This window comes from Drosophila teissieri, chromosome 2L, assembly GCF_016746235.2.
Source record: "Drosophila teissieri strain GT53w chromosome 2L, Prin_Dtei_1.1, whole genome shotgun sequence".
NCBI classification, from domain to species: domain Eukaryota; kingdom Metazoa; phylum Arthropoda; class Insecta; order Diptera; family Drosophilidae; genus Drosophila; species Drosophila teissieri.
Window position 1 is genome coordinate 12,097,427 of NC_053029.1, and position 16,446 is coordinate 12,113,872.

A 16,446-nucleotide genomic window follows, 5' to 3' on the forward strand; every position below is an offset into this window, starting at 1 on the left:
TTAATATAAAATGTGTGCCGTCTCCAGCCTTTAAAGTTAAGAAACCCATACATTTTTTAAAAGTAGTACATTTATTGCTAAAAACTTGTTTGATTTTGAGCTCTTTGCACTAATTATGATTCAATTGATCGGGTGCACCTATTACCCTGCACCGATTTTGGTTACCGGTCTGGGCAGTTGTTTGCATTGAGTTTTCTTTCCTAGCTCATCCTGTTTGGCCTGTTTGGATTGGCACATTAGCATATATACGAACAGGATGTGCACAGGTTTGCTCCAAATTCAATTGGTTCACCATGTAGAAGATTCAAATGTGCCATGTTGCTCCATTAATCATCATCCGAGATATCAGGCGCATATAGATCAAATACTTCCAGAAACTGGGCCAACTTCTTGCCCATAAAGCCGCCCAATATAATGCCGGGTATAACAATGATCAAAGCACCGATGTACTTGTACTTATTGTTATCCTTGGGAATTTTATTTAGTTCCTTAAAGTCCCTGAAGTTGTCTCCATTAAATGGCATATTTCTATGTGGGTACCTGGTTTGTGTAAATAGAATACGACTGTATTCTGATGGAAATGTCAAGACTTTCTCCGGCCAAATTAGGACAGGCACGCCCCAGAACCTAAACTCGGATCCAAAACCCTCATCTGAATATTTGAGTGTGCGCCCTATTTGGAACTTCCGTTCTGCTGGCTCAACCGACTGGTTTTGTCACCCGTCCGATGGTCCCTCTTCAATTGGCTTGCAATTGTCTACATTTCCGTCTAAGGAAGGGTATTGCCTTTAATTTTAATTTTTGACCTGCAGCAGTGTTGTGTGTTCGTTTGCTGACTAACGGAGCGTAGAAATGTTGGTGCAACTTGGAAACTATTTAGTTTTTCAAAAGGAATTGTAAAACAAAACAAGTTTTAAATGTAATTAGAGAGCTCAGTTGCATTCATATTCCTTTATCTAATGCTTTAGCACTAGGAAATATACATTCCCTTTTCTATTTCCCAAGAAGCCAAAACTCATTTTTAATTGCACCGCAGTACTTTTGATTTTGAAAAGGAAGTAAGAACATACTGGAAGATGGATTGATGCGGGGCTAATGATCGCTGGTACCCTATAATTAAATTGTTTTATTCCGGTGCATGTGTAAATTGCATCGATTTATCTGCTTTATATTTCTACAAGAAGCAGTGAATTATTGTTTATCATGCACTTTTTCTCTGTTTATATGCATTTATTTTTAATTTGAAAAGAAAGGAAGTGGAAAGTTTAATAAATTATTCTTGTTAATTGGATAATAGGGGAATGATAAACTTACATCAATAAAATCTATTACTATTATAGTACTTTATGCACTTACACTTCGGCTTCCTCATCATTCAAACTAGGTCAAAAGCCAATGGTTACTATTCAGTTGAGTTTAAGCTAACACTTAATAATCACATATTACAACTTTAACATTTATTTGTTCATACAAGAATCCCAGCTCACTTTACTTTAATGTGTTATCATAATTCTTCGTAAGCCCCTTCTATTTGCCTTCATGTGCTCTTCACCCACACAGAGATAATGTGTTCCTTAAAAGAAATCCTTCGGTTTGGGGAAAACCCACCATAAAAAGTGCTTAGGTGCGCAATTCTATAAAATGGCTAAGAAACAAGTGCCGAATACCTTTTAGCGACGTATGTGACGCAAGGTTACGTAAACTAACAAAATTTAAGGCGGAATATGTACTAATGGCTTTCTATACTAAAAACAAAGCATATCCTTCACGCACTTTCAAGATTATACACAAAATACAATTGACGAGAGGATTTTTAAAAGTTATGTAAAAAAAAGTACAAAGATAAAAATTGAATGTACCTGCAATAACTCTAATTTTATGACTAACTATTGAAGAATTTTTTTTTTCGTTGGTCATTAGTAGATTCCATTTCCGTTTTAGCATTTCGCACGTTTTGCACAGTTTATGACTTTCTAAGGGTTATGGTTATTAAAAAATAATGAGACAAGAAAGTGCCGTGTGTAACCAAACAGAGGCAGCAAGGAGTGCCAAAGGATTCTAAGGGCCAAGTGTAACAATCCCACTTTTATGGTCTTCTACGCTTTGTTGGCGAACCCTTTTAGCAAGTTCGTTGCTTGAGTCTTTCGTTTGGCCACCGCTTCCGTTGCTTGCGAATGTTTGAAAACAGTGAGCAAACCAAAATCTGAGGAGGAGGGTAAAACCCACCTCCGACTTCACATGTCCTGGGCAATTCAATTAAATTTCCCAAGAAACAAGGACGCCGCAGCTAATCCTGTCTAGGCGATGTTGCCCACGCATTTGGCCAACATCGCTTAGGTAGCGTTTCTGCGGCGAATTCTCAGTTGCGAAGCCGGTTGAGATTACCGAGCCGTCTTTTCGGCCGAATTCAACGGCGGCGAATAACGACGATCGCTATGCCGGTTGTTTTTCACCGACCGATAGCCATACTTACTATATGTGAAAAACCCTAAGAAATCGGGAGCTTTCGGGGCTTCAGTATGCCTTCGACTGTGGCGCGTTGTGGACGTTAAGAGGCTGCGGCAAACTCGAACTCTATACAAGTGTATGTATCGATTCGACTGGGGTTTTTACAGTGAGCCAGTGAGTGAGTGTGAGCGAACGAAAGCCGTTAAGAAGTCTGTGGAGAGAAGGCTAGATATACGAATATGTGCATGCATATACAGTGAGCCATAGGAAAATCTGTAAAACGGGCACGTTGAGCTGTTTTATTTTTCTTCGCCTCGCAGTCTTACGTTTCTACCTATTGCCGATCGCCTCTACCTCTCTACCTTTACCATCTTTTCTGCTTTCTGGCCCGCTCTTCGCCTGTTTCTTACCATTTTTGCTGTCGTGTCTTGTGGTCTTTGGGCGAGTGTAGACGAGTGTGTGTGTTTGTGTGCGTGGACTGAAACTTCAGGTGCAGACCGCGTTGATTTGCTGAACAAGTTTCAGTCTGAGTTTGGCCTTCGTGTGGTACAGTACATGGTACAGTAAACGCTCCCCGGATCTGCAGATCTCTTTGTGTCCTATAACAATAAGTGCTTGTGCAGTCTGTGAATGTATTGGCTTCGAAACTGGATTTTATGCGATTGTTTTGCCCAGCAAAGTGTTTGATTTTGTGCCTGTGTTCGTCGTACGTTGGCTGGCGAAAAAGGATTTCTGTGCATTTTAATGGAGGCGCGTGCTTGGATCGTGTGTGCTCTATGAGGAAACTGACCATTAAATGCGAGCAGCAAAAAAAGAGGAATTTTAAATTGAAAAAAAGTGTAATAGATTAACTGCAACGCAGAGGACAAACCTACGAATTCAGTGAACATATAAATAACATTAAATGCAAGAGTGGAAGAGATACGACAAATTAATGCAAGAATTTCTTCAGCGATTTTATGAAATCAAGGATAGGAAGTCTGGATGAGTCCGCTATAATGATTTTATGTTGTTTTAAGCCGACCAAGTCGGTTGAACTTCTGGTATAATTTGTTCTGCCTGTTTTCTTTGTGAGCCGTTCGGTTTTTACCAGTCCATTAACTTGTCTGTGCCTTTTGCACTTTACTTTGCCAACTGACATTAGACTACTTGTGTGAGTAACTAGTCCATCCATCGGGAGTAACACACTCTGGTACTCACTTCACATGCCAGCTGCGCATTTACGCTCCCATTAACCGGGTAGAAATAACAAACTTACGGGAAAAGAAGCCCCATCTGCTACCAGAAACTGGCCAACAAGTGTTTTGCGCAATGGGCAAAGGAAACAACCACAAAACCTATATACAAAAAATTCAGTCTTGGGGTTAAAATGGACCCAACACCACTACTTGCTTTCAAAAAGTTCGTGTCCTAAGTCATTTGTTTGGTCTTCCAATCTCAATAGGAATACTCTTGGGCCTATCCTCACCAGATTTTCACCTAATTAACATAAATATTTCCTCAAACATTTTGGTGAGCTCAATCCCAAAATGTTCCCAACACATTTCGAAGACGTGCTGCGACTTCAGACGAGAATTCTTGGACTGACTTGTTTCGGATCTCTACCACGGCATGCATAATTAAACAGACCCATCCCCATTAGACAAACTATAGATAGTCAGGCTAGCCAGAACCGATCATAAATTACATTTATGTGACGCGTTTTCGTTCAGCTCAGCTTCTATTTTAAAAACTTTAATCAACTTAAATATCTCCCAGCAGTGCAGCACTGGCCTTGTACATTTAAAAGTTTAAATAAATAAAAAGAAAACCGCACCAAAAAGTGGCCATAAAAAACTGACACCGCCGTAGTCGGGAAAGGGAAAGAAGCCGTCGTTATTGTCGCTTTTGTTGACCTCAAGGATAACCAGCTGACATGCCACATAAATTGGAATACTAGCATTCGCGAACGATATTCGTATATATCGAACTTATATAGTGCTTATATATAGCTGCAGCTGCATTTATAAGAGGTGAGTTGCATATTGAAATGGCAGCGAATGAGCCGGAAAAGAGTGGCAAAGTAAAAAGTGTGGAGTGGAAATGTAGGTTGGAGGTTATACTAACTATAAGAGGCAATATTTAGCCTTTTCTCTACAAATTACGTTATATTCTTCTGCTTTCAAGCTGACATCATTGCATTCCATTACTGTATAATACCTCATAACTATCAATCAATGAATAATGAAATAAAAGCCAATCTTAAGACACGCCTTTTTTTGGATTCAGTCATTGCGCAAAAATTCGATTATTTATGCATATGTCTACAGACAAATTAAGGCATAAACAATGCCGTGCTTTCGTTTTATCCAACGATTTGCAATTAAACTTCGTTTTAATTGTGTTTAAATAATTGATTGATTCCATTGATTGAGCAAGCAATCGCTGTATCGAGAATGGTTATGTGTGGCTATGTGCCATATAAAGCCGCCAATATAGATTCCCACTTATCCACAAAAAGTAGCACACGCCAACAACAATAAGAACAATTTCTGTTACTTTCTATTAAACAAAACCCTAAAAAGCTTCGATTGTCTGTCGGTCGTGTCTGACTCGCCTTTGTTGTCGCATTCATTCAATAAAGGCCAAGTCGGCTTCCCTATACCTATACCTAGGTACCCCCATACCCGGTACCCCCAAAAACTCCATCGAAAAGTCGAAAAGCGAGAGCTACCCAAACAGTTAACCTCAATTTCAAGACGCACTCTGCTCGCTGTTGTTGTTGCTTAATAACAGAAACCGAAACAAACCATAGAAGTAGTAGAAAATTTCACTCAGCCCAAAGTGAAAAGCAGAACAAATGACGTACGAGACCTGCGCAAAAAGCCCTCATCACACTTGTAAACAACCCACAAAAATTCGGTGTTTGCTTTTTAATCGTGGCTCATTTTTTTTGGCACTGGTATTTGGCAAATATAAATAAACTGGTTGCTTTATGGAAATTTGTGCCACGATTAGGGATTCTGTTCGGAGATGAGTTCTACTTAAGTCATTTCCATAGCTTGGCAAAAAGTATCGAAACAAGTAAAACTTGTTTAAGCGCGTGCTTTATGGCTTAAGTCGCTATGGCTTAGTCATAATTTGTATATTGGTATTTCGCTCACAGCATCCAAACGGAAGTTGTGGCTAAAATGTGTGTTAAGAGTTTAATAGGGATTGCAAGCTACAGCAGTGAATGCAAGTTTGTTGCTTAAGTCTTTTGATTTGTGTGGGCTTCACTCGTAGACTCTATATAAAGTCGTGCATGGAGTTGGAAAGTTTTTAGTTTGTGACTATGATTTTGTGAAAACCTTGCTGATGAGAATAAAAGTAATTTAAGTAAAAAGTAAAACCTCTGGATTACAATTGCCCTACCTAACAAAGGCTTCGGTTTCACTTGGATGATCTAATCCCCCATTTCGCAGGAAACGCCACAAAGTCATCTATTATTTGGGCTATGACGAGTAGAGCATTCGATTCCTCGACCTTTTCTCGAAGGTTGATAATTGGCAGCTGATGCCAATGTATCGGCAGGTAGATACAAACACAAACACACCCTAAAAAACAAAGAATAACAAAAGGGTACGTCCAGAATTTAATTCACAGCAATCACAGGTAAAGACCCATTTCCAAATCCTAACTGAAAGTGCGAGAAGTCAGTTAAAATTAGTGGAATGAAATGTATTATGGGTCTAGTTGAGGGCTGATGGGTCCTACGCAGGGTTCACATGAATGACAAATCTCTTGCCGCATATCAAGTGTCAGTTGGCCATTAAAGGAATGGAATGCCAGGGCGTTGCCAGCTTTAGTCCTAAGAGAGATCCATCCATCAGCGCGCTGATCTGGACTAAGATCTTTTCCGACATGCGAGGAACTTATTATAGAAAGAGAGATGGATGTTCACTGCATGTCTGGCGTCCATCAAATCATTAAATAATTATAGCCATTTGATTGGGATAATAATTTTTAGATCATCAACTCTTTCCCGGTAACGAAAGTTTTGAAAGATGTCGATCTTGATTTTCAATTTTGTTTATATTTCGATTCTCAACTTCCGTCTCGGCGGCAGTGAAAGTGCCTCCAAATGCCAAGCTCATTCTAAAAGCGAATTAATGGTCATCACAGCGCTCTCTATTTCTTCTCCGCGGCAAAAAGCAGCTTAATCATGTTGAAAAGCTGTTGACAATTTCATAAGTTTTCCAAGGTGGGCGCTTTCTCGGCGCCATCAGCCATTGCTCGTCGATTAGTTACAATTGCCACAAATTTTCTTTATTTCTCCAACTCCATCGCCATCTTTGTATGTTGTATGCGTTTTCTGTTTTCGTCTTATGTTTTTAATTGTGAGAATTGTGTGGAAAAGTGGAGCTCACTCGCCGGGAAAAGCGAGTCAAAACAAAAAAATCATTTGACACTGTCATTGTCGACAATTGTTAAAAATGGAAAAATGGTGATCAGGCTTAGTGAGGTGAGCTGAACTATAGAAATGCCCAGCGGAGCGGCATTCGTAATCCAGCCAAGTTATCAATTCCATCTACTTGCTTGCGATTCTCCCAAGCTCCTCCTCCATTCGCTTTCGGAATATCTGCGTTTTTAAGCTGCCGAATCTTCAATATATAATTCACATGACCGCCTCACACCGCATACACACCCAGCCCAACACAATGAACCCCCATCTGACTCTTGGCCAGACTGTCTGACTTTTGGCTCTGTGTGCATACTTCTCGTAACCTGTTTCTTAACTTGGCTGCTTGTGCTTGTGCTCTTGCCTTTTTGACTGCATTCTTGGCGGTTGTGCGTCTTCGAGCCACGCAGCTAACGTATTCGGTTTCAAAAAGACGCTAACCAAAACACAGAATTAAGATACTGATACTGATAGTGATACTCTTGGGGGATATGGAGAGATTGTTGACTTGGCCTAAATTAGAAGATAAATTAAATGTTCTCAAAATATAGGATATTAATTACTCATTATTAGAATCTATAATAATAATAATAATATATATCAAGCTGCATATGTTGTTAGAGTACCAATTCGTTGTTGTTATCCAATGACTTCATTTCTTCTCTACTGTTTTGATAGCGCTTGAAGATATGATGGGCGTGCCTTCATTCCTCGGAGGTTGTTATTTTATTTATAACCTGCCAGTGCTTTCTGTTTGAAAATCCGCTGACTTCATTTTGGCACTCAAGTCGGTGGGTGTACTTAATTGTGTTTTTCTGCCCAGGTGCGGCCCATTGCAGCATTTTCACCATTTGGACACAGTCATTTGGATTCAGTTACCAAACCATCAGCTTGCGGCAATGGAAAACAAACTTTTCCTTGTCTATTTACGAATTAAATATTAATTGCGCTCATCACCCACTTCGAAGCCCCGCAGCGCTTCTTGGCGCTCTTTTTTCTGTTTTCCAGCTTGTGAAAGTGTTTGGCCAGTGGAAATCACTTGACCATTTTGTGAACAGCTTTCGACGGCTCCGGCTGTACATGAAAACAAATGAATGTTTTGCTGTTGCCTGCCGAAGTTGCTGTTGGCGGTAGCAAGTTACCCGAAAAAGATAAATACAAATACGCGGATAGTGAAAAGTTTCAGTTGTCTGGTTTTGGTCGAGGAAAAGCGTATCGATGGGAAAATAAAACGCGTTTATGATTTTCTGCTATAACAAATTGCTGGCTATAACATTAGTTGACCAATGGATTAACCACAGAGCAGACCTTCACAGTTCATTAAACGATTTTATTTCCCTCGCCAATAGAAACGCCACCAAACTCCCATCGGTTTGGCCACAAACATTTCATGTAACCCAAATACCACGGCATTAAGAAAAAAAACAAAAAACATAATCTTACATGCCACAAGCCCGAAACTAGTTCATTGGGTCCCTCCGCCAATCGGCCAGCTGCCCAGCTGGTTTTCCTCCCCGATCTCCCCAAGATCTGCTCCCTGCGGCTCCGGCTACCTGACCATCGGAATTAAACACAAATTTTTATGTTGAACCAAAAGATCAATGGCTGCAAGAGCGGAAAAAAGAAATCACAAAGTTCGAAAGAACATAAATTTACATAAAAATCTGGTTTCTTCTGAGTGTCTCTCTTTTCCTCAAGCTGCTTTATTTGGAGTTCCATAAGGTTCGGATTATGGAAAGCTCAAACCGAATGAGAGTGAGTCTGATTGGAGAACAAAGGAGCCGCATTTTTTAAGAACACTATTCGACTTTTATATTGCGAGTCTTTAAGTAACAATTACAAATAATTTAATAAACTTAAAAGAGCCATATCAGACGTATACATTGATTATCTGGGAATCTTAAAAAAGAATCATTAATTGAAATGATTTTATTAAATTGGTTCAAGTAAATTTCTTAAACAAATTGATCAATTTACTTTGATTTCTCACGTAAAAGTAGCAATTTGATGGAAATGAAGCCAATGCTTACACATTAACCTGTCGGGCTTAGATTGATCTACTCTGCCAGATTGGCGTTCCCCTGATTAATGTTTCTCTAACTGGTCTCAATTGAATCTCGAGCACCCATCAAATTGAAGACTCTCCGGTTCTCCATTTCATTTAAGCACTTAACTTAAGAGATTGCACTCTCTTTATAAGCATTTAATCCTCGTTTTCCGTGCCAGTTTCCGCTCTATGTCTACCCCTTCACTCCTTGGACAAGCCAACAACTGACTGACACCGAAAGCCAAAAACTCAATTTGTTAAAAATGGCAAAAAACAATTGACCTTCAGGCCAAAAGAAATCAAAGTATAATATTATTTGGTCATTAGTTGGGCAGGCACAAAAACTGGAAACGTGTTTTCCTCCGTTGGCCAACATCGATTTGTATGGCCAATATTGGCACAGTCAAAAACAAAAGGAAAACCCGGTACGAAAAACACTGAAAATGCCCACTCCAGGCAAGTGCGCAAGTGAAAGTTCCGTGTCTTTGCTTTGGTGGAAAACAGTGGGCTTGTGTGAAGAAGATGGTGGTGGCTGATGGAAATGGCGGTGGAAATGGAAAACTTAAACGCCGTCTCTAAAAGGCCTCTAAAACCAACCGGCAGCAGCTGCATTTCCAATCACCAAAATCCGAAAACCAGCGGCACAAAAAGTTCACCTGAAATTATGTACCCTGTTTGACTTTTACCATTTGCTCAACTTAGTCATCATTTTAAGGCATTCGTTTTGATTTAGCTGGTTTTTGTACTTTGTTTTTCTGCTCTCTGGCTGGCTAAATGTCGAAGGTGTCATCAATATTGGCTGCATACTGAGCCATCGGCAACCGGTTTGGTCACAGATCGTTCAGTTTTCTTGTTTGATATTCGCTCGGCACACATGTAGTGTGTTTGCGTTTGCCCAGAAAATATTTGAATTTTGATTGCGACTGAAGCACAGCCATGAGTCTCTTCCACACTTCTTGTGATGCAGTTTTCCTCTCCGTTTGATGGGTGGATTGCGAAACTCGCAGCTTCGATGTGGATGGAAATGGGTTTTTCTTATGTTTGGGCTTGCACAACTCTTTTGTTCTCTCGGTGGCCGGTGATATGTGGTTCTCTTGTTCGGAGGCTGTCAAGTTCGTTGCCTAAGTCTTTCGTTTCTGGCCTATACCCTAGGCCCAATGCTTGTTGGTATTCACACGCGAGTCAGCTTATTAAATAAACTTTAATTTGCTATCTCCAGTTTAATCAACCTTTAATCGGTGTCAGTCATGAGAGTTACGAAAATCCACACTAAACGACTAGCCATGCCGCCCATTTTCATGCTAATTTTTCGTGAATCTTTCGAAACGATTGTTAAACGATGAGCTTGAGAAAGAGGCAAAGATATCGAAGCCAAATCAATGTCATTAAAATACGGGCATTAAATCAAATCCCCATCCGTTCACTCTCACTTATTTATATGCTAAATGGGTAGAGTATTTTTTCATTTTTACTTTTTTATTACTTATTAGTCAAGCCAACATTTGCATACGGCGCATGTAATCGGTTGCAGTTTTCAGTTTGCGCGAGGAATTGAAAATATTATTTGTAAAGTCTTCGAAAGCCTCTCCATTCGCGCTGCCATCATAAGTTGATGTTATATAATGAGCTGCTGGCCAAACATTTTCCAGGGTACTGACTTCTGAAAGTTGAAATATGTATTATTTCCTCGGGCTATTTATTAAGAAATTAGTTCCGTGAATAATCAGAAGTTATTACAGTTAAACACAGTTAATTTTGCAAATACTTAAATTTATTTAGGAAAGCATAGATAATTATCAAAATGGGCAATTGTTTTTACCTAATATAAAAGTGGTATTATAAGCTGATTGCTTGCAATTAATAAGCTTCTGTAATTTTCCCACAACTAATGTGATCATCTCAACTGCATATTTTAATATTCAACTTCATTGGATCTTTAACAAACCCACCTAAAGTGAACAGCCATGCTGTTTAGCCTTCAATGGACCCACAGATTTCACAGTCAGCTAATGACAATGCTGTCTTTGGCTCGGTCAAAGACTCCCTCCTACCCACGCCCACTTCCCTGCCCCTTTCCGCTCCTCACCAGATGTGTGCGCTTCATTAAACAGCAAAGTAAATAAATGTTGGGTAAGCCTCTATAATTTTTGGCGCCTTTCCGCTGAATGCTACTGCTGGCGCAGCCTAGACCCGAGTTTAAGGTGTCTCCGTGCGACTTGGCTCACCCACACACAAGTGTTTGTGTGGCTTTTGGCCAAGTGGATAAACAGTTAGCTATCGAAACAAGTTAGCTGTTTGACGGCTGCAAGTTGCTTTCTGGGCCAAACCGCATAGTCAACTAATTGCACAAAAAATGCGGCTTATAGCCTGCGGCTTTTCAGCCAGCTGCAGTTGGGGTTTCAACTCTAAACTGGGAAAAGTCAGACTCCAGGCAAAGGAAAACAACGCATTGCATAATTCATTGCCCTTTTGCTTATATTAGTATTTTAATTAGAAATAAACATAAACAAGAGTTGGCATCGCTATTTTTCTTAATTAGCGCTGAGTGGTGCGTGCAATCTTAGCTTACTTGCAAATTATTTTTTCTGTCTTTTTTTTTGTCTTCAATAAGAGCCGCCAAGACCTGTCTGAGTATAAGCCGCTTTTCAATGGCTTGTATCCACCATTATTACTTTTTTTTTTGTTATTTTGGGATTTAAGCCTTTCATTCGCATGCCACAAAGTTATCTAATGTTTCGACGTTGTGTTGATGTTGGGGTATTGCATTGCAAATGAAACATGTGGCAGGGCGTTTGCCTTCGCGTTTGACTAAATTTAAAGCCCAGACTGAGATTTCTCCCAGAGACAATTTGCGGAAGTTGTTAATGGACTTGATCTGCGGCTGGTCTGAGTTTGAATCTGGGTCCAGGAGACTGCTCCAGTTGCGTTAGGGTTTCGTATTTCGTATCTCAAATGCAGTAAAGAAACACACACCACTGGACTGAAGCAAACAAAAGACTAAAGCAACAAACATGAAAGTTATGATATGAAGTAGGAAAAATTAATAAAATGACCCCAATGATTAAATAAAAAACAAATTACGTTAGTGATTATGTATCCAAACACTAGGTTTTCCCACCAAATATCAAACTTCACCCACTAATATATGGTGGCCGTAATCCAGGCTCCACCCCAAAACAAGTTCAGTTAGCAGGCAAGCGCAAATATAAACTGTATCAACATGCAACTGTACATCTTGTGTTAGCCAGTCTATAATTACTTGGCAATAACGGCAACCTTGCGCCTCGATCTCCGCTTACAAAGCGGTGGAAGGTGACGAGGGGACGATCCCCGCGATCCCCGCGATCCCCACCCCAGAAAACCCACACCGACTTTTTTTAGCTTTGGATATGAATGAAAAGTCACACACACAGATCACACGACTGCAAACAAGTTCAGTCGCAATCGTGATAAATGACAGTCAAATCGGAATAACCTTAAACTTTGGGTTGGTCAATACAATAATTTCTAACCCAAATTTTGACTCTTGACTCGGGCGTACAATTATTTTTGAGTACAAGCTAATCAGTTTTTGTAGGGGTGATTAAGGTAAATGAAGTTAAAATACAGTACAATTACAAGGAGGGTAAGGTTTATTAAGTAAATTAGATGGTCGACCTCTGTATCATCACTGAATGATGCATAAGTAAGGAACAACTTTAGTTTGAAATATTTCTTTGCTTATATTAGGAATTCCCCATTTCAATGATCATAAATAATGTGATGTGTGCGAAAGTCATCTTTCAAAAATTCCATTCTCGAGTTTAAACGACGCACAAAAGGCATTAGTTTTATTAATGGCTCACCTGCAAATTTCAAAGGGGAGAGGGCTTTGCTCAGTATTCGCGAATTCTTTCGCAGACTATGGTTTGCGGACTTCTCAAGAAACTTTCTAAAACCGCATTCGCTAAGCGCGATTCGCCGCAGAAACACGTGCTCAGATCGAAATTTCAGCCGGAGACTGAGTCAGAGTGGCATAAATTTGCTAATCATTACCTTTTATCGGATGTGAGGTGTGAATGAGGCAACCGGTTTTTGTGATTATTCTATTTTTTTGGTGGCCAGGGCGAGGCCGTAAACTAATTTACTTTGGATTATTGAATTCAAATCGAAACTTATAGCTCTTTTCACTCTTTTTCTGATTGCAGATTGGCAACAAACCACCGCGCTTAACTGGGCATTAAATCGGGCCAAAATGAAACAATCGACGGCAGCCAATTCGCATTGGCTGGCCGCTTTGCTGTCGTCGTTGCTGCTCCTAAATTTGCTACACTTTATTGGAGCCGACGAGGCGTTTTCGTGTCCCAATGGTAAGTTGGTCCATATATCCATCATACGAGTATATTAACTTGCAGCAACCCGAAATTAAGTACGAATTCCAAAGTGCATTTCAAACACGTGCGTTTCCAGCGGACGCAGGTGTGGCCCAAAAACCGAAAACGAACCAAAACTTTTCGCATAAATCAAAAGCGTCTATGTATTATTTTGGCCAAGGCAGTGGCAAACGGATTTGTTTGGGTGTTGCTCTATTGGGTGTGCTTCAAGCTGGCAATTATGCCTTTAAGAATTCTTTGTCTTTGCCTTGACTGTTCTAAACGTTGTTAATGGCGTAATTGATTGTCTTTGATCGAAGCGTGGTATGATGAACCATTTCCGGTTGTTAAAGTGTCTGAGTTGACTGAGGTGTTTTTTCTCAACATCAAAGGTGTACGGATGCAACTGGATGGGAGAAATTTTAGCCGACCCAAATTATCAAGTAACCACTTAAATCTCGCGTTATATTTTTTTTAATTTCACGCTGCTTTTTGGATAGATTAACGATGACTGGCGGAGTTTTTACGCTTGATAATCCAGCATAAAGAACACAAATTTATCGATGATAAGTGAAAAACACTCAAAAGTCGATTAGGTAATTTTTTTGATATTAATAGGGAGTCCAATTTTATCACTTTTTATAATTTTCTAAAAATGGCATTTCCATGTTCATACCATTTAGAGCTTATCATGATCTTTATTCTCTTCCCGCTTTGTTTGCAGAAAATCAAGTTTATCAACATAAGTATTTATTCCCCAGTGTAGGCTTATCCATATTTGTGTCATAAACATATCGCATACGTTTGTGCTATAAAAATTCCTGTTCTAATGACAAAAGCCAATGAGCAACCTGCTAAACGAGTTAGCACCCAACGAAACCATGAAAAAATCGACTATAAAGAATCGAAATTCGGTGAGCTGAAGAGTGTGCAGAAAATGTGTACATGACGGAAGTTACGACCAGGCTAATCAATCAATATGAAGGGGGTGTCGCAGGTTGGTGGAGTTTGGGCCATAAGCCTTTCACTTGGCATTGCCGCCTACAACACCTGAACAAAAAAAATGTGGCAGCAAGTAGCCGATAACGGTTATTACATATGCCAAACTTGTTTCTCTCCTCACCCATTACCATTTTCTCTGCTTCGTAGAATGCCATGACAGCATTGTATATATAGAATATATATACTCCATATGAAGAATTTCCAACTCCAGACTTGGGCCCCACACAAACGAGATTTCTTAACGGTTTTCCGCTGCTGCAGTCGTAGCTGCTTACTTTTTTTCACTTACCCGACTTACTGTGCACAGTGAGAAAAGTGCAATAGTTCATTCATTAACAACAAGTTATTTATTAGGTTTTCCTATAATATATTCCAGACATTAAAGCAGTTTATGTGATTTCAGTAAGTTTCTGCACATTTGATTGCATAGCGATTTTTCTCGCAGTGCACCTCCCCTTGGCTCCAGCTTTTACCCGCTGTGCCACTTGCGCCGCCGCTTCCTAGCCATCCAAGTCCATCCATCGCTCAACTAGCTGCAGCTTGCTCTGCTGATTAACACTTGTGCAGAGCCAAACAAGTTCGTTGCCTAAGTCTTTTATTTTTTTTAAATATTTTTTTCACCGCACTTAAGTTGTGCATATGCAGGTGTCTGGGTATCGGTGACTTGTTTTAGGTGCAGTCGCTTGGGTTTCATTGCACAAACGACGGCTCGAAAAATAGGCCAAACTCTTGGCAGTTACTGCAGTTTTTTACACCCATTTAGCCGTTGCATATTGATCGGTGTTAATACACCGATATCATGGACATGGATATGGGCTAAGAAGTGATGCTTTTGATTTTATGACTCAACTAATGGAATTATGATGTTGCGCCATTAGTTGAGCTGTCAGATGGTTAAGATCTCTGGGTGGTGTCAAGCGCACAGTGATGATGATATGGGAAATGCCAAGTTCGCCTTGACAAGCTTATTTTCAAATAAATAAAAACCATCTAGAAAATCACCTAAAATTTAAAACGATTATAATGCTTCCACCTTCTACCACCAAATGGTCAAACCCAACGGTCTACGAGTAATCAATTTGCACCATGTTCGTACTGACCGCCAACTCGAACAGAAGTTGTACCGCCATCGGCCATCGGCGGCCACTTAGGAATCCTGAGGCCTAACGGTAAAAGCCTCAAATTGATGATGACCAAGCCGACGTAACTGACGGACTCACAGACTGACGGACTGATGGACTGACAAACATGGCTCGCGGCATGAGCGCCGTCGATCGCGAAGACTTAGAACGGCAAGTTCCACATTTTTGGACACGCTTGAGTAAACGCAGCCGAGCTGCCAAGAGTTCCAGCTAATTAAATGAGCATCTCTCCCTGTCTGTCGGTCGATGAGTTCTATTGCGGCTTCTCTGGGCTCCATCCATGCGTACACTGGCAGAAAAGTGTGGTGTTTCGGCTAAGCTGATTAGGGGTTCTGGGTCGGCAGGCACACACTTGGATTAGCGCCCCCAAAAGTGATTTATGGCGTAGCGACAATGCGTTACCACCACTATTTGGGATGTCTTCGTTGGTTGTTTGCAGTTTTATTTATGATATGGAAGCGTTTAGTAAATCATAAAGCGTGAAATAAGCGTGCACTCAACTCAAATTAAACAAATATTTCTACATATGTCGGTGGCTTTTTAGTTTTGGTTAAAAGAAGTCAACGCTTTTCTGCTCCACCGACTTCTGTGTGAACAGAAAAAAGAAGATAATTAAATAGTAAGGAATATATTTAATTAAAGCTACGCACTCACTGAAATTAAGATCTAATTCGGTTCGTAAGCCTCTTCTTTTGTAGAGATTTAATGGCTAAGATGCCGAGTTACTCGGCTGGCAATGGGGTTAATGAAATGAGCACACTAAAGAAGATTTATTGCCAGCCGCAATCAAGGTTTCACTTTTTCCTTTAGTTTACTTTTCTTGTTTCTGTCAAGAAAAAGAACTTCCACGATTTCGAAAGAGTGGGTTTGAAAACAGGGCATGGCATATTTATTTGTCGGAAATTGGGTAATAAGTACGTGCTGTTAAGCAAACCAGAATTAATCATCGTAATTTTACTCTTTTGACAATTTAGAAAAAGTGAAAAATATTTACGTGATATATGTACTTTGTTATGAAAAATGTTAGTAGCTCCA

The 16,446-nt window shown here is 40.0% G+C and overlaps 2 protein-coding genes across 4 annotated transcripts in view; one reads left to right on the forward strand and one right to left on the reverse strand.

Annotated features, from left to right (window-relative positions):
- Positions 1-81: 81 nt before the first annotated feature.
- Positions 82-560, reverse strand: LOC122626612 (essential MCU regulator, mitochondrial). The gene has a single exon (XM_043806929.1). It carries the CDS (start codon positions 522-524, stop codon positions 327-329), a length of 198 nt encoding a protein of 65 aa, XP_043662864.1. The 5' UTR covers positions 525-560; the 3' UTR covers positions 82-326.
- Positions 561-2,541: 1,981 nt separating this feature from the next.
- The window catches only part of LOC122615168, a 30,564-nt gene continuing 16,659 nt past the window's right edge, over positions 2,542-16,446 (forward strand). For 2 of the 3 annotated variants that reach the window (XM_043790103.1, XM_043790121.1), the window contains exons 1-2: positions 4,329-4,460; positions 13,103-13,264. In XM_043790103.1, coding sequence (XP_043646038.1) covers positions 13,150-13,264 — 115 coding nt within the window. In that variant the 5' untranslated portion in view covers positions 4,329-4,460; positions 13,103-13,149. Of the gene's footprint in view, positions 2,585-4,328; positions 4,461-13,102; positions 13,265-16,446 lie in introns of those variants that run through there. The other variant, XM_043790112.1, reaches the window with a different exon arrangement.

Bases quoted from the DNA above. Each gene is read 5' to 3' on its own strand.
- LOC122626612 (XM_043806929.1), bottom strand. From the start codon at position 524: ATGCCATTTAATGGAGACAACTTCAGGGACTTTAAGGAACTAAATAAA.